At 40.0% G+C, this 25,934-nt stretch overlaps 1 protein-coding gene across 1 annotated transcript; it reads left to right on the top strand.

Annotated features, from left to right (window-relative positions):
* The first annotated feature begins 1,019 nt into the window (after positions 1–1,019).
* On the top strand, positions 1,020–24,993 carry LOC109934961 (arrestin domain-containing protein 3-like). The gene is made up of 6 exons (XM_020533642.2): positions 1,020–1,087; positions 10,440–10,590; positions 15,272–15,374; positions 17,351–17,607; positions 19,763–19,934; positions 24,682–24,993. Exons 2-6 carry the CDS (start codon positions 10,492–10,494, stop codon positions 24,756–24,758), a joined length of 708 nt encoding a protein of 235 aa, XP_020389231.2. The 5' UTR covers positions 1,020–1,087; positions 10,440–10,491; the 3' UTR covers positions 24,759–24,993.
* Positions 24,994–25,934: the final 941 nt, after the last annotated feature.

Below are 25,934 nucleotides of genomic sequence, written 5' to 3'. Positions count from 1 at the left end.
AGGATGTTGCCAGGGTTGGAAGGTTTGAGCTATGGGGAGAGGCTGAATAGGCTAGAGCTATTTTCCGGGAGCATCGGAGGCTGAGGGGTGACCTTATAAAAGTTTATAAAATCGTGAGGAGCATGAATAGGGTGAATAGCCAAGGTCTTTGCCCCAGGATAGGTGAGTAAAAGACAAAGAGAGAGGGGAAAGATTTAAAAGGGACCTAAGGGGCAGCTTTTTCATGCAGAGAGTGGTGTGTGTATGGAATGAGTTGCCAAAGAAAGTGGTGGAGGCTGGTACAATTACGACATTTAAAAGGCATCCGGATGGGTAAATGAATAGGAAGGGTTTAGAGAGATGTAAGCCAAATGCTGGCAAATGGGACTAGATCAATGTAGGATATCTAGTCAGCAGAGACAAGTTGGACAGATGGGTTTGTTTCCGTGCTGTACAGCTCTATAACTCTGATTCTATGACAAGATATATGCTTCAATATAGTGCATACCTCACATCACCAAGTTTGAGTGGGCAGAGTGGATACACATGCTTTGTCCATGTTCTTCATTAAATCCCAAGTGTTTAGTCATATTACAACAAAGCCCAATAATGCCGCGAGTCTATCTGAGAAGCTCTCTACTCACTTTGTGACAATTTGCAATCAATGTTTTAAGTGAAATTTGCAGCAAGTATTTTCTGTGTTTTCTCAAATAAGAGATCCAGTCATTGATGCATCTGCTTTTGCTTGTCCCCAGTGGCTAATTACCCATGAATAAAGTTGTGCATCAGCCATCTTGCTCTCACATAAAGATATAGTTTTAACATCTTTAATATCTATTCATAGTCAATAATACATGCTTTCACTTTTGAAAGTAGCACTGAATCTTTACATGAGATGACCTAACATTCCCAGTATAATCAAAACAATGTTCTGATCCCAGCACTAGAATCAAAATACTGGTTCCAGTGTAGCCTATAGTGTGATGCTTTTTGGTATTTCTAGACAACTAACTCATTGACATTTTTTTTTTCCAGATGGTTCTGAACAAGTTACAGTTTTACCTCCAGGCAGACATGAATATCCATTCAGCCTTGTGCTTCCACATTCGTGAGTTTGTAACAGTATTATGTAATATTGTGCTGTATACCAGATTGTTTCTCTATCCTGCCTATTCAGTTTGCATCATAGATGGTTACAACACAGAAGAAAGCTATTCAGTCTATCACGTTCATGTTGCAAGAACAATTACTGGTATTCCTATATTGCCACACTTGCCCGGAAGTCTTGCAATTTCTTTCTGTCTTCCAGCACTTAGCCAATTGCCTTCAGCCACATTTGAGTCTGTCTGCACCCAAGCAGTGCATTCCACATCCCAGTCACTTGTTGATTTAACATAAAAGGATTTCCCACAGTTTGCTGTAGGTTCTTTTGCCAATCACCCTAAGTGGGTGCCCTCTGGATCTTGATTCTTCTTTCAGGTTGCTTCCCAACCTCTTCTTCAATAAGGAGAGGAACTCCAACTTCTCTAATCTGTCCCTGTAACTGATGTTTCGTACCCTGGTAACCATTCTCATCTTTTCTGCACTCACTCCAAGGCTTTCACATAATTTATAATATACATTCTACAGTACAATGCTCAAAATTAGACATAATATTCCTGTTGAAGCCAAACTAATTTGTTTTAAAGTTTTGTCAGAAACTCATAAAGCTCAGGATCCCATATGCCCTTTTAACCTTTTTAACCTGCCCTAACAATTCCATTGATTTGCCTACATTAACTCCCATGTTTTTCTATACACTAAATATATCATTATCAGACTCCTCTATATCTGAGAGATGCTTTTCAAGTCACTTGTTGGTTGGTCACCTGACATCATAGGTACCTGGCACTTCTAGATGCATTTTGAAAATACGCGTTCTTTGGATACTACAGGCAAATTTTGAGAGTTTACTGACAATATTGCTTCATAACGGGGTGATGTGTGTTGTCTGAAACTATATCCACTTGATTCAGGCAGCTGTGCTAATGTTAAGCCCAGAATTATGAATACAATTATGTTTTACTTTTGATCAATATCTGTCTTGCCCATTCATAGTTCTACTTTTGATCTTCCCACAGCAGCACGTCTAAATGTAAGTTTGCAAATATGCCCACATTCCACAAGCTACTATTGTGGGATTTCAATCAACGTCACCACAGCATTAGCCTGGGCCTCTGGAATACAAGTTCAGTGATATTACCACTACATTACCATCTCCCCATTACTTGAAATAAAAGGTAGCATGTTATCTTCCAGTTATACAGGTCATTGGTCAGACTACATCTCAAATATTATGTACAGTCTTGGTCTCCTTATTTAAAGAAAGATGTAAGAGCGTTGGAAGTAGTTAGAGGTTTTCGAGGTAGATACAGGAATTTGACCATAAGCGTTCGACTCAAATGAAAACCAAAGGACTACTCAACAGATAGAACTTCCTTTGCTAAATTGGAATGCTGTAATGTTGCACCAGTTTTTCTGCTATATTTCAATTAAATATCTAATTCTGGGAAGTTATCCTAGAATATCGCTGCTCTTTTTCTTTTTATGATGGTGGTCTCGTGGAATAAGGAACTTTTAAAGTAATCTTGGCATGTTTCTATATTCAGTAGATTGCACACTCTGCACTACGTAACCCCAGTGCTGGATATTGGCCATTTTAGATGACATCTTAGAGTTGGTAATAAAATGGCAGGTCCAAAATTGGCAGTGGTTATGTTTCTGAAAGTGCTTGGAGGGCCTCCTTCCTCCAAAGTTCCATCTATGATTTGAAACAAAGCATGGATTGTTATGATCTGCACACAGTGGGGTGATATTTGTTTACCTGACCAGGCGATAGACATTCTATTGAATAGAAATGAAAACTATCTGAGGTACACTCTAGGCTTTCAGTTCTTTGTCACTTGTTTCTTGCTGAATCATAAAATTAAAGTTACTCCCAATGATTCTGACCTTCAAGAAATACTGGCTTAAATTATGATTTATTGCAATACTTGGAAATACAATAGCAGTACGGAACCCACTCAATGATCTTTGCAAAGCCTTTTATCAATCTTCCACTGTCACATTGCCTCCAGTGTCACGAGTCTCAATACGCACTCTTATCTGTCTGAGCTCAATGTGCAGACTTCCCTTTTTTATTTTGCCTTGAAATTTTCACTCTTGGTGTTCTCCCCAAGTGCCTATTCTGGATGCTGGAGATCTGAAACAAAAATAGACATTTCTGGAGAAACTTAGCAGGTCTGGCAGCATCTGTGGACGAAAGCAGAGTTAACGTTTCGGGTCCGGTGACCTTTCTTCGCTGCTTCTCTTCACAGATGCTGCCAGACCTGCTGAGTTTCTGCAGAAATTTCTGTCTTTCTGCCTGAGATCCACCTTCTGCAGTTCTGCAAAATTTCCTTTCCTCATTTCAATATTCCTAACCTTGAGAACCCCTGCTCCTTTACTGTCAAACTTTCAGAGCTGTTCCCTAAAACAAAAAAAAATGAAGATAAACTCCATTCCCCTCACCAGTGGCTGGAATTTTTACATTCCAATATACTGTCAGCAGAAATTGCAGAGTAAGGAGTAAACTACATCAGCAGTAATGCAAGAGGTCACATGATAGAAAAACTTTAAAGACACAAGTTATTATGTATACTTTATGCTAAATCTAAGTATGTGTGTAGGTCCTAGAATGCTGAATGAAGAACAATTTTTAAAATACCTTAGACAGCAACCTCTCTTGATGTAAAGCATCCAACCTTTACCGAGACTACCACCACAGTAAAAAGAAATCAGAGAAAGTGACCTCTTACACCTCTCTCTGAGCTTTGTACAAATTATCCATCAAAGGAATGATGCACTGACATTGGAGAAGGTTCAGGGGAGGCTTAAAAGAATGATCCTTGGGATGAAGGGCTTATCATATGAGGAGTGGTTGAGGACTCTGAATCTATACTCAGTGGAGTTTAAAGAACGAGGGAGGATGGAAAGATAGCAATGATATACCAGATGCCCTTTCTAAAATGCCCATCTTCCCCCACATGGCCCATAGCCCTGCAGCTTACAGCACTAAAGGTGCAGGTCCAGGTTCTGTACGAAAGAGTTTAGGATCTCCTCCTCCACCACCAACTCAGGCAGCAAATTCCAGACACCAGACATCTTCTGCGTAAAGAAGATTTCCTTACCTCCCTGTAATCCTTTTGCCACTTATCTTGAATTTCTAAGCTCTGGTTTTTGAACTCTCTGCCAAGGGCAACAGGTTCCTCCTGTCTACTCTATCTCTACCCCTTACATTTTTGTATACCTCAATCGTATCATAGAAGCATACAGCATGGAAACAGACTATTCTGATCAAGTTTCCCAAACTAAACTTGTCCCACTTACCTGCGTTTGCTCCCTATCCTTCTAAACCTTTCATTCATGGGATGAGGGTGTCGCTGGCTAGGCAGCATTTATTGTCCATCCTTAATTGCTGAGAGGGCAGTTAGGAGTCAACCACATTGCTGTGGGTCTGGAGTCACATGTAGGCCAGACCAGGTAAGGATGGCAGTTTCCTTCCCTAAAGGACATTAATGAACCAGATGGGTTTTTCCAACAATTGACCAGAAATTGCGTGAAAAATCTCATGGAATAACATGATGGCACTGTAATAATGCGCAATAATATCACAGAGAACAGGTGGAATCAACCTGCAAAAAGTTGGTAACGCTCTGTCAATTAAGTCTTACAAATGAAGACTTGATAAAATATCTTCTTGGCAAAAGGCCTGCAAGTTGTTGAGTTAAATGAATCATGCACAGAAGGAAGCCAATTCAACCCTTTGTGCTAGTGTCAGCTCTGTAATGGGTCTGTCCCATCAGTCTTCACTGCTTGTCTCATTTTCTGCCGACAGTCCTGAAACATTTTTGTCCAAAGAATTTTACTCTTTAGGATGTTGCAATTGAATATGTTTACAACAGCCTTTCAGGCACACATTCCAGATCAATATAAAGCCCCAACAAAATCACCTCTTCTTCTATTGCCAATTATCTGAGATAGTAGTTAGTCTCCGTGTCCATTTTGGAAATGAACTGGCTTTATTTTTGAGGCCCATCCACAAACCACACACAACTTGAGACCCAACAACCTGCTCATTTACCTGTTCAAATATCTTTGAAATGTTGTAACTGTACCTGCATCTCCCACTTCCTCTAGCAGTTCATTCCACATATGAACCACCCTCAGTGTGGAAAGGCTGCTCCTCGGGTTCCTTTTAAATCTTTCTCCTCTCACCTTAAGAATATGTCCCCTAGTTTTGAACTCACCCACCCTAGGGAAAAGATGTTTGCCATTCACCTTATCGATGCCCCTTATGATTTTATAAACCTCTGTAAGGGTCCTCAACCTCCTATGCTCCAGTGAATAATGTCCCAACCTATCCTTATAACTCAAACCTTTCAGTCCCAGCAACATCCTTGTAAATCTTTTCTGAACCTTGTCCAATTTAGAAATATCCTTCCTATAGCAGGATGACCAGAACTGTACACAGTACTCTAAAAGTGGCCTCACAAACGTCCTGTATCATCTCAACATGACATCCCAACAATACTCAATGGTCCAAGAAATGAACCGAGCTCCTTTTTTTTATGTTTCTGTGAGGCCTTCTCCACTCAAAAAGCAATAAGCACCTTTTCAGATGAGATTGAAAGATTCCCTCTCTGACATTTTAAAATATTAAATAATAAACCAGTCCACTCTATGGAAGGACATGCCCTTCACATGGTAGCTTACAGCTAAGAGCTGAAGAAGGCTGAAAGGGAGAGCCTTAAAGCTTCACTGGGCCCTAGGTCTGTCACCTTCAAGCAGTTAGCCTGTTTCCCAAAGCTCCAGTCAGCCTCTGAAAGTGGGCCTTAACGTGCCTGAATGGTGTCAGCGATACAGCCCCCTTTAGCAGTTTGTTGTGCCTTGACCCTCACTCCCCTGCAGTCTGGTTCTGGGGAAATGCGGTGGACATTGGCCGTGATCGCAGCGTGACCTGCACATCTGCATCAGTATCTCACAGTCCTTCCCCCAGACCAGCAAATCTCAGCTGGACAATGTCTAACGCCTTTTATTTTGGTACAAAGCAACTTAGTTTCACAGCAAAAGGAATTTAAAGCAACATCACTTTTCAGCCAAAAGACAAATTGCTAAAAGGTTTCTATCCCTAATTCTTTAGGGAAATAAGGGTTAGACTAGATAGATAAAAACAAAATTAAACAACATAGTACAGACAAGCTAAAAACGGCATGTATTTTAAGGGGAATATAATTGTAATTCTATTTAACAGAATCAGGTGGTATTTTCAAAGTGGAGAGGTCCTTCTTCATTCGAGAGCCCTGACCTCAGGCAATTCAACTCTGGGTAATTTTGTTAACGAGAGTGAACTCTATGGAATCAGTTTGAAGTAGGCTGGAGAATGGCTGTGAGAGGCCTCTGAACTCCACATCAGCATCACATTCTCAGTGTTCGTGGTGCATCTGATCAACATTTTCAAAAATATTTTGATGGTAATACCACTGATTGCTGAAGAAAAACAGAATGCAGGTTATTGGAGCTGAAATTGTGTGTGCTTTGTGGATGGGTCACAATAGATAAAGTCAGTTCATTTCCAAAATGGACATGGAGACCACTATCTCAGATAATTGGCAACAGAAAAAGAGGTGATTTTGTTGGGGCTTTATATTGATCTGGAATGTGTGCCTGAAAGGCTGTTGTAAACATATTCAATTGCAACATCCTAAAGAGTAAAATTCTATGGACAAAAATGTTTCATGACTCTTTGCAGAGAATGTGACAAGCAGTGAAGACTGATGGGACAGACCCATCACAGAGCTGACTCAAGCATAAAGAGTTGAATGGCTTCCTTCTGTGTATCATTCATTTAACTCAACAACTTGCAGGCCTTTTGCCAAGAAGATATTTTATCAAGTCTTCACTTGTAAGACTTAATTGACAGAGCATTACCAACTTTTTGCAGGATTGATTCCACCTGTTCTCTGTGATATTATTGTGCATTATTACAGTGCCATCATGTTAGGCAGCTGTTATTCCATGAGATTTTTCAAGCAATTTCTGAGCAGGCAGCCAATCATGTTGTGCAATTTGCGAAACTTCAAAATGGCACAATTACTTGATGTTGGTCTTTATTGCAAGAGGATTGGAGAACAGGAAGAACAAAGTCTTGCTGCACTTGTACTGTGTCCTGTTCTGCTGTGACCACACCTGAGTACTGTGTGCTGTTCTGATCTCCTGGTTTAAGGAGGATGTATGTACATTGGAGATGATGCAGAGAACATTCATTAGTTTAGCCTTTGGGATGAGAGGGCTGTCCTACAAGTGGCTTAGTAAATGGTGTCAATGTTCTCCAGAGTTTAGAAGAATTAGAGGTGATCTTGTGGAAAAGTATAAAATCCTGAAGCGATTTGAATTGAATTTAAAGCTGGGATAGGTGGATTTTTGTTTCCTCAGGAAATCAAGGGATATAGGGAGCTGGCAGGAAAATGCATTTGAAGCTGAATGTCAGCCATGATTGTACCAAATGGTAAAACTGTCTCAGCAGGAATGTACAGTCTACTCCTGCTCCTGTTTCTCAAGTTAAATGTTAGGCATTGCTGGTCTACGATCAGACCTTCGAATACAGTTTTGCAAAATACCACAGCAAACTTTGCCCTCACACCTTCATAGTTTGCTTTCTTCATCATTAAATTTCTAGATTCTGATTGAATTGTATCACTTTTAAAGTAAAATTACTTTGTGATTTATACAGGAGAGGTTCAGGTGTTTGAATTTGGATTGTATATGGTGTGGGCTAGATATGGGTTTGACAGTTCCAGTCTGGAAGGGGTGGGGAGAGGTGGTAGTTTGTAGTCCACACGATGTTTGACAGTGTAGATTATCTCTGGCTGCTTCCTGTCTCAGAGGAAGTAGCAGATGTTTCGTATTGCAATATAGGAGTTGTCACTGCAGACACACACTGAGAGATACAGTCACAAACTGAAGATCGAAGGGATGGAAAGGCTGTGTGAGGCAGTGACTTTACAACACTAACTTGCATTTATATAACACCTTCTAAAACAATAAAACTTCCCAAAGCACATCACAACATCATTATTGGTCGAGATTTGTCAACTCATTACAAGGAGTCAGGTATTTAGACAGAAGCAGGTGAGTGTTTAGGATAAGGAATGAGAGGCAGATGAGGTTTAAGGAGGGTATTCCAGAGCTCCTGGTCCAGACAGTTGAAGGAATGGTGGCGTGTGGTGGAATGAAGGAAATCAGGTAAGAATTGTAAAGCATGACTTTAAAGGAAGATGGTGCAGTTAACTGTGTCTGTAATACAGGATGATACAGCGGATGTTGGCAAGAGCTGGGGAGGTGATGGCCTAGTGGTATTCTTGCTAGACTGTTAATCTAGAGATCCAGGTAATGTTCTGGGGACCCAGGTTCAAATCCTGCAGATGGCAGATGTTTGAATTTGAATTCAATTAAAAAAAATCTAAGATTAAGAGTGTAATGATGAGCACATTGGCAATTGTCAGGAATAACCCATCTGGTTCACTAATGTCCTTTAGGGAAAGAAACTGCCATCCTTACCTGGTCTGGCCTATATGTGATTCTAAACCCACAGCAATGTGGTTGACTTTCAAATACCCTCTGGGCAGTTAGGGATGGACAATAAATACCAACATAGCTAGCAATGCCCTCATCCCATGAATGAATAAAAAAATGTTCCATGATAGTTGATTGGACCAATTCAAACATGGAGTTCTGAGAAAGATAGCAATGGATTTGGGAGGCAGCAAAATTCAGAACTTTGGAGAAGGATGCCCAAGCTTGGTTTTGTATGAGTGCTATTGTAGGATTCACTTTTTCAAAAAAATAGTTGTGACATTGCAATGAATTCTTGCAATTGGCTGGTAGAAAATGTATCAATTTCTTTCAATGTCCTTGATTTTAAAAAGTTTCACTGTCCATTTTAGTCCACAATCAAGAATGAAAAGAAATTAAGTAATGCAGTCTGTACACAAGATCAAAGTCCAGGAACTCCCTTCCTGTTGGTACTTTGCATATTCTAACACCACAAGGACTGCAGTACTTCAAGAAGGCAGTTCATCATTACCTCCTCAAAGGCTGTTATAGAGCCAGGCAATAAATGCTGGCCCAGCCAGTGGTGCCCATGACCTATAAATACATTTTTAAAATCACATAAAGTATCAATCTAAAATGCCTGAAACCTTAGAGGGAGGCCGAGATGTATCATCTACTTGGCACTTCTGCTGAGAAACTGGTATAGGTAAGGTATTTAATTGGTCATCTCGACAATAAAGTAATATATTTTAATCTTAAGTTATGGCCAGTAGAGCACTCGACTAGAACAGCAGTGTGCTTCTTCAGCCTTGGTGATAACTCAAACACAGGGTCTCATCTGGAATAACCCAAACTGGTCTCCAATTCTCCAGCCCTGGCAACATTCGAGTAAATCTTCATAGGGATCAGTGCTACAGGCATTGCTGTTCACAATTAATGTTAATGATTTAGGCTTTGAAGTCAAAAGCACACATTCTAAGTCTATAGCCAACAAACTTTAGTGAGGGAGGGGTTGCAATAATGAATATTAAAAAGGACTATAATAAATTAAGTAACCTTGATATGCTTGCAGAATGAGCACTTAATTAGAAAATTAATTTCAACAGACACAGTATGAGATGCTATATTGATTTTTTTATGAAAATTAAAGAATTCACTTCTTAGAAATGTCACCACTCACTGGGGTAGCACACTGAAAATCACTGGAAAAATAGCATCAGAAATGTGTTCTTAAATCCAATAGGAGAAAATGAACAGTATGGTCTGGTTTGTATTGTCTTGAAAAGAGAAGGCTAGGGGATAACCTAACAGAGGTCAATAAAATTATGAATGGTTTCAATAAAGTAGATATAAAGAGAATATTTCCAGTTGAAGAAACAGCAAAACTAAGGCCATAAATATAATCTGGTCACCAATAAATTAATCAGGAATGCAACAGAAACATCTTCGCAACAAATGGTGAAAATAGAATTTATTAACATGGGGATTGGTCAAGACAATTAGTATAGATGTATTTATGGGAACACTAGATAGGGAAGATCAAGGAGTTGGGAGTAGTGGGTTATGCTGAGACTGGTAAGGAGAGATGGTGGGGAGGCTCACATGGAGTATGGACTGTTCTGTGCAATATGTTCTAAGTAGAGAACTGGAAACTGCAAAACCAAGTGGGAATAATAAACTGATGTCTAATCAGAATCCACGGCATCACTTCAAGACTGATCCTTTCATCAACGTTTGGTATTGCCTGTTATTTTATTGATGTTAGTCAATTTAAATTAGCAACCTAATGTGTGCCACAGATGCCTCATGATGTCTTATCTCCTTGACAGACCGCCACTTCCTGCCACCTTCAAAGGTCCTCATGGCAACGTGAGCTATTGGATGACAGCCAAACTGCACAGGCCATGGAAACTGAGAATTAAAGTGAAAGAAATGTTTACAGTACTTGACCAGATTGACATTAATGCTCCATCGTTGTTGGTAACCTCTTTCAAATTTTGACAATAAATTTTGATGGTAAACCAGAGATGGTAACCAACTATTAGCATCTGTGCTTTGGGTTTCCACTGTCAAAACCTAGTCTGACAGTCTCTGGTCAGCCAAGGCACTAAAGAGCAGAGTCTTATGAATTGAATCATATAAATATTAGAGTTGTATTTAAAAACCAGCAAACAAACAAACATGCAATTTCAAGCAATTCATGAAGGTACAAACCTGGAGTTTTACATTTCGTTCTCTCATCTACATCATTTGATATATATTGTGAATAGCTAGGATCTAAAAACTGAAGGCTATCTAAACAGTCATTTAAAATATGTATTGCAGATATAGTGTTTGGTACTGGAAGGGGTCTCAGATATTTTTCATTGTAGAAATTAATACATCGGCATATCATTGCAAGTTATTGAAGGGATACATTTTTGCAGAGTTCCGTGGTTCGTCTGCTCTTAGTTCACCAAAAAAGTTGCAGAAATTTAACTAGTACACCCTAAATGCCATTTTTTCCAGTAGTTTCATAGTTCTTTCACTGAAGTTACATAGAAACATAGAAAATAGGAGCACAGAGAGGCAATGGCCTAATGTATTATTGTTCGGACTGTTAATCCAGACACTTGGGTAATGTTCTGGGGACCCAGGTTTAAATTCCCGCCAGGGCAAATGGTGGCAATTGAATTCAATAAAAATAAAATCTGGACATGAATCCATTGCTGATTGTCTGGAAAAACCCATCTGGTTCACTAATGTCTTTTAGGGAAGGAAACTGCTGCCCTTACTTGGTCTGGCTACATGTGACTCCAGACCCGCAACAATGTGGTTGACTCTTAACTGCCCTCTGGGCAATTAGGGATGGACAATAAATGCTGCCTAGCCAGTGATGCCCTCATCCCATGAATGAATAAAGAAAATAAAAGTAGGCCATTTGGCCCCTCAAGGCTGCTGTATCATTCAATGTAATCATGGCTGATCATCTAATTCGTACCCTGTTCCCGCACTCCCCCCCATCCTTTGATCTTTTCAGCCCTAAAATCCATATCTAACTCCTTGAAAAGAAGCAGGCTCACCACTCTCAAGGTGAAGGAATTTCACCTCTTTTCTCAGTCCGAAATGGCCTGCCCATATCCTTAAATTGTGATCCCTGGTTCTGGACTCCCTGGACACCAGGAACATCCTTCCCGCGTTTACCTTGTCTAGTCCTGTTAGAATTTTATAGATCTCTATAAGATGTTCCCTCATTCTTCTAAATTCCAGTGAATATAGCCCTCACCGATCTAGTCATTTCCTATACGTCAGTTCTGCCATTCCAGGAATCAGTCTGCAAAACCATCATTGCCCTCGTTCCATAGCCAGAACATCCTTCCTCAGGTAAGGACACCAAAACTGCACACAATACTCCATGTATGGTCTCAGCAAGGCCCTGAACATTTGAAGCAAAACATCCCTGCTTATGGACTCAAATCCTCTTACTATAAAGGCCAACATACCATTTGCCTTCTTCACTGCGTGCTGTACCTGCATGCTTATTTTAAGTGACTGGTATACAAGGACACCTAGGTCTCATTGCACCTCCCCCTTTCTCAATCTCTCACCATTCAGATCATAATCTACCTTCCTGTTTTTGCTACCAAACGGGATAATCTCACATTTGTCCACGTTATACTTCATGTGCCACGCAGTTGCCCACTCATTCAACCTATCCAAATCTTTGCATCCCCTTCACAGCTTACCCTCCCATTCTCTTTGTGTTGCCTGCAAACCTGGAGATTTACATTTAGTTCTGTTATCTACATTATTTAATATATATTGTTAATAGCTGGAATCGAAAAACTGAACCCTGCAGTATCCCACTAGTCACTGGCTGACACTCAGAAAAAGACCCATTTATTCCTACTCTTTGTTTCCTGTCTGCCAACCTGTTCTGTATCCAAGTCAGTACACTATCCCAAACCCATGCATTTTAATTTTGCATGCTAATCTCTTATGATAGACTGTATCAAAAGCCTTCTGTATGTACAGTTAAACAATATCCATTGGCGCTTCCTTTATCAACTGTACTGGTTACATCTTTGAAAAATTCCAAAAGATTTGCAAGGCATGATTTACCTTTCATAAATCCATGCTGAATCTGTCCAATCCTGTCACTGTTTTCCAAGTGCTCTGTTATTAAATATTTTCTAATGGACTTTAGCATTTCCCCCACTACCGATGTCAGGCTCATCAGTCTATCATACCCTGCTCTCTCTCTCTATCTCCTTTTTTAAACAGCTTGATGACATTCGGCCCAATTCATAGAAACTGTTTCAGAGTCTAGAGAATCCTGGAAGATGACCATCAATGCATCCACTATTTCTAGGACCACTTACGTGAGTACTCTGGGATATAGAATCTTGGGCTCCAGGGATTTATTGGCCTTTAATCCCATCAGTTTCCCCAATAATATCCCCCTACATACACTGATTTATTTCAGTTCCTCCCTGTCACTAGACCCTGCATTTCCCGACAATTTTGGGAAATTATTTGTGTCTTCCTTTCATGAAGACAGAAACATAATATATTTTTAATTGGTCTGCCTTCTCTTTGTTCCCCATTATAACCTCCCTGTTTCTGACTGTAAGGCACCTACATTTATGTTAACTCATCTTTTTCTCTTCACAAATGTATGTCCCCTCATCTCTCCTCACGTCCTCTTCAGGCTTGGCTTGCCTTGTCCATGAGACTGACTAAACTGCTGACCACAAAATTTCCCTTTCTTGCTGCTAGGTTAGCTCATGTTATTAAAAGTCTCTTTCCTTGGGTATTATAACGTTTTTCCTTCAAATTTGCTGTCATCTATCACCTCGCCTACACCCACCCTTTCCTCTCCAAAGTCATTGAAGATGTTTTTGCCTCTCATTCTGTGCTCAGACTTTTATGTTTAAACCTCTTCAGTTTGGTTTTCACAAGGCTAACATTTTTCTGTATGTAACAGCTGTTACCAAAGTATTATGTGCTGTGACATAGGCAAACTATCCCTCCTCATACTTGTCATTTGTCAACATGTTAGATTGCTGCATCCTACTTCAACACCATACCACCGTTGTCCACTTGGGTGGTTCATATCTAGTTAATTTTAGCCAGAGAATCATCGGCAATGGCTTCTCTTATTCCTGTATTGTTTCTTTTGATGTCTCCCAATGATCTATCCTTGGCCCTATTCTATTTTCCATCTACATTTTGCCTTCAGCAGAATCAGTTTCTACATGTATTTCTGCATCACTCAGATATATTGAACCATCACCTTTACCAACCTCTCCATTGTCTTTCAGTTCTCACACACAGTCTGGTACCCCCTAATGGATGAGAAAAAATAATGTCTAACTAATGTGAAGATAAAAGCCATTTTCTTTGGTCCCCAAAATACATTCTTCAGACACTGGACTCCATCCTTTTCCTTGGCAATAGTATGAAGCTGAAACAAACTGTTCCCAGCTGAATTGTCATAGTTTCTTCAAATGTGCTGAGAATAAATGTAAAACTTTCACAGCAGTGATTCTGTGAGTGTGAGCGTCTTTAAATGTTCATTAATGTGGTGGATGGAGGAGTATGATTGTTGATCAGCGCATCAGGTACCAAGACCAGCATTATTCAATCTGAAAGAATGAATAAATTTGATACGTTTCCATGATGGACAGGAAAAAGCCTGGGGTGGGTTAGGAGAAAATTTGAAACTTTTATGATGAGCAAACATCACACTGACAGGACGATCTGTATATAAACATAAGGATATTTACATTAGGCGCAAGTGGCTGAATGGTCTACTTTTACTCCTTTGTTTCTACAGCACAATTGACAAACTTATTTAACTTTTATAGATGATTGCCAATGGGCTCAGGTTACTTAATACAGAAAGGAGGTGGGACCTGCTGGCTTCACAGACTAAGCATCTTTTGAGCATTCCTTGTGGACAAAGAACAGCAGGAGTGCTCCCTATTTAGGCCTTCAAGGAAGCATTCACCTTCTCCTCTGTAAATTGTAATATCTCTCTCATACCATCATAATTGACAGCTTCTCTCATCCAAACCCAAATGCCAATGTCTCTCAGCTGCAATTATTGTCCACTTTACCCTACGCTGCTAAGCCCAAACATTGATCTCCACAGCACAATCACTGGTGACTTCTGTCATCTAACCTCCATGCCCCCATGATTGCTAGAAACTCCCAAAATCCCCTGACTGTGGACTCCTGCTGCTGCTTTACCAGTCCAGGAGTTGGTCAAGTTGTCAACTTGTCTGGCTGCCAGGCCAGAATCAGAAGAATGCAATGATGATGAGATCTTGGAGTTAAGCCAAACAGTGCTTCTTCCAACTTTGTTGGGTACTTCAAATATTCTCAGTCATCATACTCACCATATCCCCTTAAACATCGAGGTCAGTGTGCTTTCAACAAATCATACTTAGCTTGACTCAAAAATAATTATAGTTAGAGATATTTGGGTATTTTACTATTAATAAAAGATTTATTTTGTGTGTTATTTATTAACAAAACCTTTTGGATCTTTTAAAAGAAATAGATCAATGATGCTGCTTCATTCCGCAAAGAGAGAAAATAATTGGCCATCTTGAAGAAATGTTCAACTTTCTTGAAGCAGAAGTATTTACTGTGCTTTCTGTTCATTTTTTTACAGTCACCACAGACTGCTTCAGATGAGAAAACTATTTGTTGCTGCTGTTGTGCCTCAGGCCCAATATCCCTGAATGCCAAAATTGAACGCAAGGGCTACACATCAGGTAAAAATCTGAAAACTCTATCATACTGTGAGTATCTATAGGAATATAATATAGAAAGATTTTCATGTGCAGGGACTGTCTGTTTAATCACAGTCAATTACTTCTGTAGCCCACATTATATTTTGACACACTATCTTGTTGTTTATTTATATATAAGCATATAAAATATTTATATTTACCATGTGTTTATTTTATGGCTTGAGTTACCTGGCATCTAATTTGTATATTCATGATAATTGAAAAATGTTGCTTCGTGGTATAGAGCTTGAGTGCTGTTGTGACTGTGATGGGACGAATCAAATTGTAGTCAAGCTAATTACTCCATGAGTCATACCATGAGGGTAAATGTTTTGTCTTAGTCACCAAAACTGCCAATTGTTTCCCTCTATATTGCTATCCAGAATAGAATAGACTTGCACCAGTTTCTTTTAATGAACTAAAACCAATCCATTCATTATAAAATAAAACACAGTCTTAATGAAAAGTGGCGAAACTTCTAAACTATAATCTGGAATTTGAACAAAATCCTCTATTACTTCCAAAACTCGAACTTGCATGCGCAAAATACTGAAAAAAGCACTACAGAGATTAAATTTCATGAAGGGAGTAAGTTCCTGGGTGACCAATGATGGGAAAAACAAAAAATAAAATTAATGAATTCTCAAAGTCCACTGGTTCTTTTGTTGATGAAATCAAATTGTGGACTGTTACAAACCAATGGAAGATCTTCCAAGCAAGACTTCAGTTCAGATGGAAATCAAGCTGGATCAAATCTTTGCATAATGGTACAGTTCAACTTCTCCAGGTTTGCAAGGTAGTCACAACACTGAGGTTTGGAAACCTCATCAGCTTCCCAAGAACTTGAGTGAAGAAAGGGAGACACAATGACTTGCAGCCTTACTGTAGGTGTGGAGGTTTTCTTCCTTTTAACTCTCTAGGTCAGACCCACACTGTAAACCTAAGGATATTGCTCCTTCCTGCCCAAAATTTTTTTTTCTTGTCCCATTTATGTTGATTATTCACGTATTACTTCTCAGCCCAAGACATGTGATGGGGACTTTACTGATTTTAGCAGCTGAGGGTAATTTATGTTAACCTATCATTTTGTGAAATTGAATTTAAAAGTGATTAAGCATAGATTCTGGTGAAGTGTTTCCCACATATCAGATCGATGGGATAATTGTGTTCATAAATTCACAGTAATGTTAAAATAGTTTTACCTAGTGTCAGCACAGCAGTGAAGGTAGCAGCTTTTGGATAACAATCAATCTAATTGATGTGCCATGTGCAGCATTAACTTCTGGTTCCAGAAGTTGCTGCCACGCATGAATCTCAGGGGTCCACACAATAAAGAAAAAAGCAGAAATGCTGATGATAACCCATTTAATAAGTTAACAATGATTCATATTAAGAGCCTTTTATTTCCCCCCTTGAAACCTAGCTGGCTACCTAATCCTATCCTCGCTTCCTTCTTGAAGGAAGTGTACCTGTTTGCTGCTTCACAGGGCAATCTTTGTGAGAATCTAACTTTGAGCATGAATTTTCCTTTTGTTTTCCCAATACACACAAAATGGGAGAGTTTGGCTTAACTTCTGGCTCAACCCCATTCTTGAATTATTCAACTTGCAGAACTGTGCGTCTGTTGTAAGAGTACCTGATGCTAAATGGCATCGGCCAGTGACGAACTTGTGACTCTGTGGCCTCAAGCATGTAGGTGGGATTTTCTTTCCCTTCATCTTACCTGCCACTTCATGATCCCTGCCCATCACCCAAGACAAAACCCCGAGCCAATTCAGATAACATTGAACCTATCTTAAAGGCTTGTAGAATTTACAACCCAACCCCTACCCTCCATTGTTATAGTCCCAATTAATTCCCATTTTACTTAATGACTTTATTTCCTTTACACCTAAACTGCTGTGGAGTTCAGATGGGATATAAAAGAATATACATTTTGGGTTTTATTCCTTCTGCAGGTGAATCAATTCGAATATTTGCTGAAATTGAGAATAACTCTTCCCGCAAAGTGGTTCCAAAGGCAGCCATTTATAAGACACAGATTTTCCATGCTCAAGGAAAGAAAAACAGGGTCACAGACCTGGTAACCAAAATAGAGGGAGAACCAGTGTTAGCTGGAAAATCAGAGAGCTGGAATGGAGTGGAACTGAAAATTCCAGCAGTGACTCCCACACTGATGAACTGCAGCATTATTCAAATGGAATACTCACTTACGGTACTTGGCTTTTCAATTACTGTTTTAGTTCTAATAAGGAAGGAAGTTTGTAATGATTGTTAGCAGGCCTCAGTCAAATCAAAGCCTTGTCAAGGCAATAGCCTTCATCTAAGAGTCTTGGCACTGTGAACCAAGGGGAGCCCTCAATACCAGTCCAGGACATGATCAGTCAGCCATCTGGGCAGTCAAAGTCAGGATGCTCTTAACATGAGGGATAAAGAGCTGAACATCAGTCAGGATGCCACCAGTCTTCAGTCTTTCAATCCTGTTGGGTTTTTTTTTCCCCTCATGGGGTGAGAGAAGGACAGTTATTATGGAATGAAAGAGATAAAAATGGGTGGCACAGTTGTTGCTTTTGGTGCAGGTGTGGAGATGGCCAGAGTGAGTGATTAGACAGTGCAGAGGGCACACTGGGTTAGTGGTGTCATGGGCTGGGATGAGTGACAGCAAGTGAGGGAAGATATTGCCGGCAATAGTGAGAATGGTAGAGCATGAGCCTTGCTGGGAAGTGGGTACAGTTACAGAGGTAGAGTGAGTGTGAGAAATCAGAGAGATGGCATTTATGCTGGCTGAGTGTAGAAAGTCATTGACCATCTTCCTACTTTGCCATGTTTCCTCTATATGTATGAGACTGCAAAGACCTGAGTGGCAAACTCAGACTGGGCTGGTGTGGTCTGGTGTCATGGGTTCTACTGTTCTAGGGGATGAGGATGTTCCACCTGTACAACATCAAATCAACCAGTACCTCCAGATTGCTGCCAGTAAAACTGGCTGACAATTTCCCCCTTGCCTGCAAATCTGTGCAAATGTCAAGAATTCTGCAGGACAGTTCTGAACTGACAGTGACTGGATGCACAACAGGCTTTTAAAAATAACACAGTGTGGAGCTGGAGGAACGCAGCAGGCCAGGCAGCATCAGACGAGCAGGAAAGCTGATGTTTCGGGTCGGGACCCTTCAAATTACCGACTTCAAAAACTTCTGTTCTCCATTTTCCTTATACGCTCTCTCCCCATAGCCTTGTCTTGTTTACATTGTTCCTGCCAGAGAGGACCTATTCCCTCCCTTTTACAGCTTCCGAAAATGTTCGGAAGAAGGGTCCTGACCCAAAATGTCAGCTTTCCTGCTCCTCTGTTGCTGCCTGGCCTGCTGTGTTCTTCCAGCTCCACACTATGTTATCTCTGACTCCAGCATCGGCAGTTCTTACTATCTCTAAGGCTTTTAAAAATGACTTGGTGTGAGCCATCCTGCTGAGTTAAAAGATATTCGCTGAGTACTACCGACAAAGGCATGAAAGGTAGTTGAAGAGGTGATTTTAAGCAAAATACTGCGATGCTGGAAACATAAAAGAAACTCAATGCTGGAGAAACTCAGTAGATCTATCAGTATTCCTGGAGAGAGAAACAGAATGAACTTTTCACATCTGGTGTGATACTTCTACAGAACTGAAAGGTGTTGGAAATGTTTTTTCATATACTTCTGACAAAGGCAGAGGTTCAGTACGAAAGGTAAAGGTGTTGTTAATGTTGGGAAAATAGATGTAAAATATGTATAAATTAAGCTGTAAAAGGGAGGGAATAGGTCCTGTCTGGCAGGAACAAAGTAAACAAGACAAGGCTGTGGGGAGAGAGAGTATAAAGAAAATGGAGAACAGACATAAGTTTTTGAAGTCAGTAATTAGCTGAGCTTGGTAAGATACTCTAGAGATCACAGCAGAAATCACAAACCTTGATTCTTTTGGCTTATAGGCAGGAATGCTAAAGTTCTTGTGAATAATTATATCACAAATTGAAATATCAATCTGATGGAAATTTGTACATTCCATTTGAGGAGTTTTCTGGTAATGAGGTAAGCAGTGGTACAATCCAACATTTTGTGTAGTCTTGCATAAAGATAGTCTCTTGAATAGGTTGACGTGAAATACAGAAACACTCTCTGGCATAGGCTGCTATATGCAAAGCAAAAGTAGAGGAAACCACTGAGTTTGAAAAATTAGTTGAGACAACAAGGTGTAGAGCTAGATGAACACAGCAGGCCAAGCAGCATCACAGGAGCAGGAAGGCTGACGTTTCGGGCCTAGACCCTTCATGAAAAATTAGTTGTTGGCGATAACATGTTTTCAAAAAATCCTTAAAGGTTTGTTTTTCACTTTCTTAGGTATATTTACATGTCCCAGGCTCATTCAATTTAGATGTTAAGTTACCAATTGTTATTGGTACAATTCCCTTGCATCCCGTCAACAGCCAGGCAACCAGCTTTAGCACCCAATATGGCATGAATTACAACAACTTCAACAACTACAGTAGCACACTTCCTGAAGGGCCCGAAGGTAAGGACAAGATCTGACAAATAGTTGAAGTAAATATTCAACCATGATTGTTTTGAATAGTTCAAAACCCAAATGATCTTCTGTGCAACTTGCACATACATGACCAGCAGGGGAGTTAGTACAGCCTAGGAACAGAACTTTGAATCCTCACAGCAGCCTGCGCTTTCTTGGAAGATGGGCTATTTTGAAAACTGCATGCTGCCACTGATGGTTTGGGAAGCATTATTAATACTTAACTAGTAATTAATAAAAAAATTAAAATTGCTTCACTATGGCTTCCCAGTGTTTGTTTATGAAATGTGCAGCCAGCATTCCAAACCTTTGAACAAATATAATTGTGATCGAAGGCCCATCCTGACATTTGATTTGCTTTTTAAAGCAATGGTAGGCCAGCTCAAGATTACTTAGTTTTCATGTTTGGGCTTGCTGTTTTATGTTTTCCTTGAAATTTTTTTTGTAGAGTCATACGGCACCAAAATAGACTTTCCGGCCCAATTTGTCCATGCCAATCAGGTTTCCTGAACTGAACTAGTTCCATTTGCCCACATTTGGCCCATGTCACTCTAAACCATTCCTATCCATGTGCCTGTCCAAATTTCTTTTAAATGGTATAATTATACCCGCCTCTACAACTTCCTCTGATAGCTCGTTCCATAAACGCACCACCTTCTGTATGAAGAAGTTGCCCCTCAGGTCCCTTTTAAATCTTTTCCCTCTCACCTTAAACCTGCGCCCTCTAGTTTTCAACTCTCCTACCCTCGGGTAAAGACCTTGACTATTCACCTTAGCTATGCCCCTCATGATTTTATAAACCTCTATAAGGCCACCCCTCAGCTTCTGATGTTCCACCTTCTATCTCAAACCCTCCAGTCTCAGTGGCATCCTTGTAAATCTTTTTGCACCCTTTCGAGTTCAATAACATCCTTCCTGTAGCAGGGCACCCAGAATTGCACACAGTACTTCAAATGTGACCTTATCAATATCTTGTACAGCCGTAACATGACATACCAACTCCTGTACTCAGTGCTCTGATTGATGAAGGCAAGCATGCCAAATGCCTTCTTCACCACCCTGTCTATCTGTGATGCCAGTTTCAAGGATCTGTGTACCTGCACCCCTAAGTCTCTCTGTCACACTCCCAGGGCCCTATCATTAACTGTGTAAGTCCTGCCCTGATTTGTCTTACCAAAATGCAACAACTTGCATTTATCTGCATTAAGCTCCATCTGCAATTCCTTAACCCACTGGCCAAGTTGATCAAGATCTCATTGTACTCTTCGATAACCTTCTTCACTGTCCATTTTACCATCAATTGTGGTGTCATCCGCAAACTTACTAGGCATACCTCCTATATTCTCATCCGATTCATTTATATAAATGACAAACTAACAGTGGACCCAGCACTGATCCATGCAGCGCACCGTTGGTCACACACTTCCAGTCTAAACAACAGCCCTCTACCACCACCCTGTCTCCCACCATCAAGCCAAATTTGTATTCAATTGGCTAGCTGTCCCTGGATCCCATGTCATCTAACCTTACTAACCTCAGAACCTTGTTGAAGGCCTTGCTAAAGTTCATGTAGACAACTATTTCCCATGCACAAAGCCATGCTGACTATTCCTAATCAGTCATTGCCTTTCCAAATGCATGTAGATCCTATCTCTCAGGATCCCCTCCAACAACTTACACACCACTGACGTCAGGCTCACTGGTCTGTAATTCCCTGTCTTTTCCTTGCAGCCTTTCTTAAATAATGGCTCAACATTAACCACCCTCCAGTCTTCTGGCACCTCACCTGTGGCTGTTGATGATATAAATATCTCCGCTAGGGGCCCTGCAATTTCTTCCCTAGCTTTCCACCATGTCTTGGGGTACACTTGATTTCAGAATCACAAAAGTCTTATGAGGCAAAAGGAGGTCATTTAGCCCATTGTGGCTGTATTAGCTTGTTAAAAGAGCAACATCACCTCGTGCCAATTTCCGGATTTATCCCTGTACCTTTGCATAATATTTTCATTCAGATACTCATCCAGTGCCCTTTTGAATGCCTCAATTGTATCCGCCTCCATCATGCTTCCAGGCAGTGCACTCCATGCCCTAACTACTTGCTGAGTGAAGAAATTTTCTCTCATAGCCTCCTTGCTTCTTTTCAAATCTCTTTAAATTTATGTCTTCTCATTTGTGTTACTTTTGTGAGTGGGGACAGTTTCTCCCTATCTACTCTGTCCAGCCCACTCAAAACTGGTATCAAATCTCCTCATGGTCTTCCTCTCTCCAAGGAGAGCAATCCTAACTTCTTCAATCTATCCCCATGACTGAAGTTTCTCATCCCTGGAATCATTCTTTTTAAATTACTTTTTCACACTCTCCAATGCTTTCACATCCTTCCTATTATGTGGCACTCTAGATGAAGTCCAAAAAAGTGTGTCTTACACAAGTTCAACATCACCTTGCTGTTTTATCCTCTGCACCTAGTAACAAAGACAAGGATACTGTATACGTTTTTAACAGCTCATCACTTGTCACTTCAATGATTGTGCACATTTACACCAAGTCTCTCTGCTGCTGCACCCGCTTTAGACTCGAACCCCATTAATTCTTGTCTTTCAGTGTCCTTCCAACCAACACTTCTCTGCAATGAAAACCACCTAGCCATTTCTCGAACTTGTCCATGTCTTTTTGGAGTTCTAAACTGTCTTCCTCACAGTTTATAATTCTTCAAAGTAAGTGTCATCTGCAAACTTTGAAATTGTCACCTGCACACTAAGATCTGGATCATTAATATATTTTGGGAAAAGCATGCGTTCCTGTACAGACCCTCAGGAACTCCACTACAAACATTCCTCTAGTCTGAAAAATATCCAAACACCATTACATGCTTTTCTATCACTTAGCCAATTTTGTATCCTTTTGTATACGTTATACTATGACCTATAACTTTCCCCACAAGTCTGTTGTGAGGCACAAATGTCCTCCGGAAATTCATGTGTACCACATCCACAGCGTTAAGCTCATCCAGCCTTTCTGGTACCTTTTCAAAAAATTCCAGCAAGCTAATTAAACATGATTTCCCATTCAGAATTCCATGCTGACTGTTCCTAATTAACCCACATTTTTTCCACATAACTACTATTTCGAAAACGATAAACTGTCTCTAGATGTTCCCCCATACTGAGGTTAAACTGATTGGTCTGTAATTGCTAGGCTCATCCTTACAACAAGATTGTGTTGATTGCAGTTTTCCAGTCTTCTGGCATCTCCCCTAAGTCTAGGAATGACTGGAACATTGTTGCCAGTGCCCAAGCTACTTCTGCTGTCATCTCCTTCAAAATTCTTGGATGTATCTCATCCAGTCCTAGCGCCTTGTCAAATTTAAGTACCAATAGTCTATCCAACACTTCTGCCCTATCAAATTTGAACCCTAACAACATTTTGATTTATCCTTTTTGTATTTATATTTACTACTTAAATTTGTTTTCATCATTGATCTTCAAATCATCACATTTCAGGGAACTCAAAAGTAATTTTAGCAAATTGACATTTCACACAGAATTACCACTACCCTGATTTGAGAAAAGCTTAACTGTGCTAAGGTGGTTTGTACAGATTTCCTTTACTAAATTATATAGGGCTAAAGGGGCCCGTATGATATGTATAGATGTACAGGGAAATGTATCTGCCTGCCTAAGGGAGATCTTTCTCCTAGATTGATTGATTGAGTTTTCATTGTGTCATATTGTAAAATGAGTCTCAAGATGCTCAAAGTTATAAGCACAATTTCAAGGATAGACATCCCCAACCTCTGGCCAGCCTGGGTTCTATTTCATGCAACCTGGTTGTATTTGTATTTCAGATATGATCTACTTGGAAGGCTTTTAGTTGTACATCACAACCCGAAGGCTAGGGAGGATAAAATAATTATCCTGGACTTGCTCATTGAATCAGTGACTTCTAGCTGCCTTGACTTGTTTACAGGGACGATCCACTTTACCATTAGGGATGAGCTGTGGAATTCTAGCTTGAACAAGAGTCCTGAGTTGAAACAAACAAAATGGTATCTCAGTGAATAATCAGACCGTATCCACTTCAGAGCCATTAACAAAACAATTTAGCCTTAGATCCATTATCTACATAAAAGACATTTAATCAAATGTACAGGATATTCATGGTTGTAGTTTCAAATATGCATGAGTGGTAATTCAAGAAGAACAGCACTTTAAAGAGGTTTTGTTAGCAAGGTCTAATATCTACTAAAATGATGCAAGTTCTCCCAGGGAAGTGGAGTTAAAATCAGGCATCACTTGACTGGTCTCACATGAATAATAACCTTTATTTTTCAGGTTATTTAACAATCAGAAGTACAAAGAATCACAAACCCATTACGGTGCAGAAGGAGGCCATTTGGTCCATGGTGTTTGCACTGGCTCATTGAAGGAGCATCAATACCTAGTTACAAGCTCCTGCTTTTTCCCCAGACCCTTAATATTGTTTCTATCCAAACAATCATGAAAAGCTGTCTTGAATGCCTCAATTAAACCTGCCTCCACCACATTTCCAGAAAGTGCGTTCCATACCCTAAATACTCACTAAATGAACAGGTTTTTTTTCCTCACTTCACCCATGTTTTTTCCAGATCACTTTTAAATCTATGCTGTCTTGTTCTTGTTCCTTTTTTTCAGAGTTTTAACAGCTCAAACGCACAAAAAAAAACTAGAAAATCACTCACACTCTAATCTTTCCTTAGGAGGGAATTCTGGCTTTCTATTCACCAATCAGAACTCGGGCTTCCAGACAGCAGGGATGAAAAGCCTTCAGGAATAATGGATTGAGTTTACATTTGCCGTCTGGGAGATGGAGGAATGTGGTGCCTACTTTGACTTGTTCTTGAGTCATCAGACATAATTTAATTCTTCTCCAAATGCATATTTCATTTCAAAACAACCAGAATAAAACAGGAAACAGAAACCATCATATTATGTTACTTCTAAGTACATGCTAATTGTTAATTTAGTTGCCATAACTGAAACAACATAAAACATATTTGCTTGAATACCAACTCTGCTGTTGCATAAAGAACTTTGTTTTGTAATGTGATGATGCCATTCTCTAAAGATATTTTCAGTCTTTCAAATTGGGTCTGACTTATGAGGAGAGATTGACGAGGTTGGGATTGTTTTTGCTAGAGTTCAGATGAGTGAAGGGGGATCTCATAGAGACTTACAAAATTCTAACAGGACTGGACACGGTAGATGCAGAGAGGATGTTCCCAATGGTGGGTGTGTCCAGAACCAAGGGTCACAGTATGAGGATTCAGGGTAGATGATTTAGGATGGAGATGAGGAGATATTTCTTCACCAAAGAGTGGTGAGCCTGTGGAATTCATTACCACAGGAGGTAGTTGATGACAAAACATTGAATGTATTCAAGAGGCAACTACATATAGCACTTGGGGCAATGGGATCAAAGGTTATGGGGAGAAAGCAGGACTAGGCTACAGAGTTGGACGATCAGCCATGACTCTGAAGAATGGTACAGCAGGCTCGAAGGGCTGAATGGCCTCCTCCTGCTCCTATCTTCTATGTTTCTATGTACGTTTTAACAGTTAATGTCTTCCATTTATACATGCATCTGTACTGTTATATCATTTGTTGATACCTTTACACATATGTACTCACTATATTGATGTTAAATACTGAACAGTCACTATGTTTGCACAGATCTTTTTCAAAGGAGTTGTACAAAAGAAAAGGTTGTTTACCTCCTAAATTTAAAGAAAAGCATTACTTTTTTGCTGTATTTTGCCTCCAGAAAATCAGGTGCTGTGATGGAGAAAGCATCACATTGATGTTAATGTGTGAATTTTCTGCTTGTTGTGCTGCACTGATTAAAAGCTTCAAATTGAAGAACAACATCACAGTTTTGCAGCAGAAAAAATGGCAGAAAATTGGTATGTTTTCAAGGGAACCAGCATTCAAACTTCATAGAACAAACTGTGTT

The sequence above is a fragment of the Rhincodon typus genome, chromosome 3 (assembly GCF_021869965.1).
Source record: "Rhincodon typus isolate 14 chromosome 3, sRhiTyp1.1, whole genome shotgun sequence".
Taxonomy (NCBI): Eukaryota; Metazoa; Chordata; class Chondrichthyes; order Orectolobiformes; family Rhincodontidae; genus Rhincodon; species Rhincodon typus.
The sequence above is the reverse complement of the archived record's forward strand: the minus strand, read 5'-3'. Positions and strand labels throughout refer to the sequence as shown.

Coding starts and splice junctions, on each gene's coding strand:
- LOC109934961 (XM_020533642.2), top strand. CDS start 10,492: ATGACAGCCAAACTGCACAGGCCATGGAAACTGAGAATTAAAGTGAAA. Junction 10,591..15,271: donor TTAATGCTCCATCGTTGTTG/GTAACCTCTTTC, acceptor ATTTTTTTACAG/TCACCACAGACTGCTTCAGA. Junction 19,935..24,681: donor ACTTCCTGAAGGGCCCGAAG/GTAAGGACAAGA, acceptor ATCTTTCCTTAG/GAGGGAATTCTGGCTTTCTA.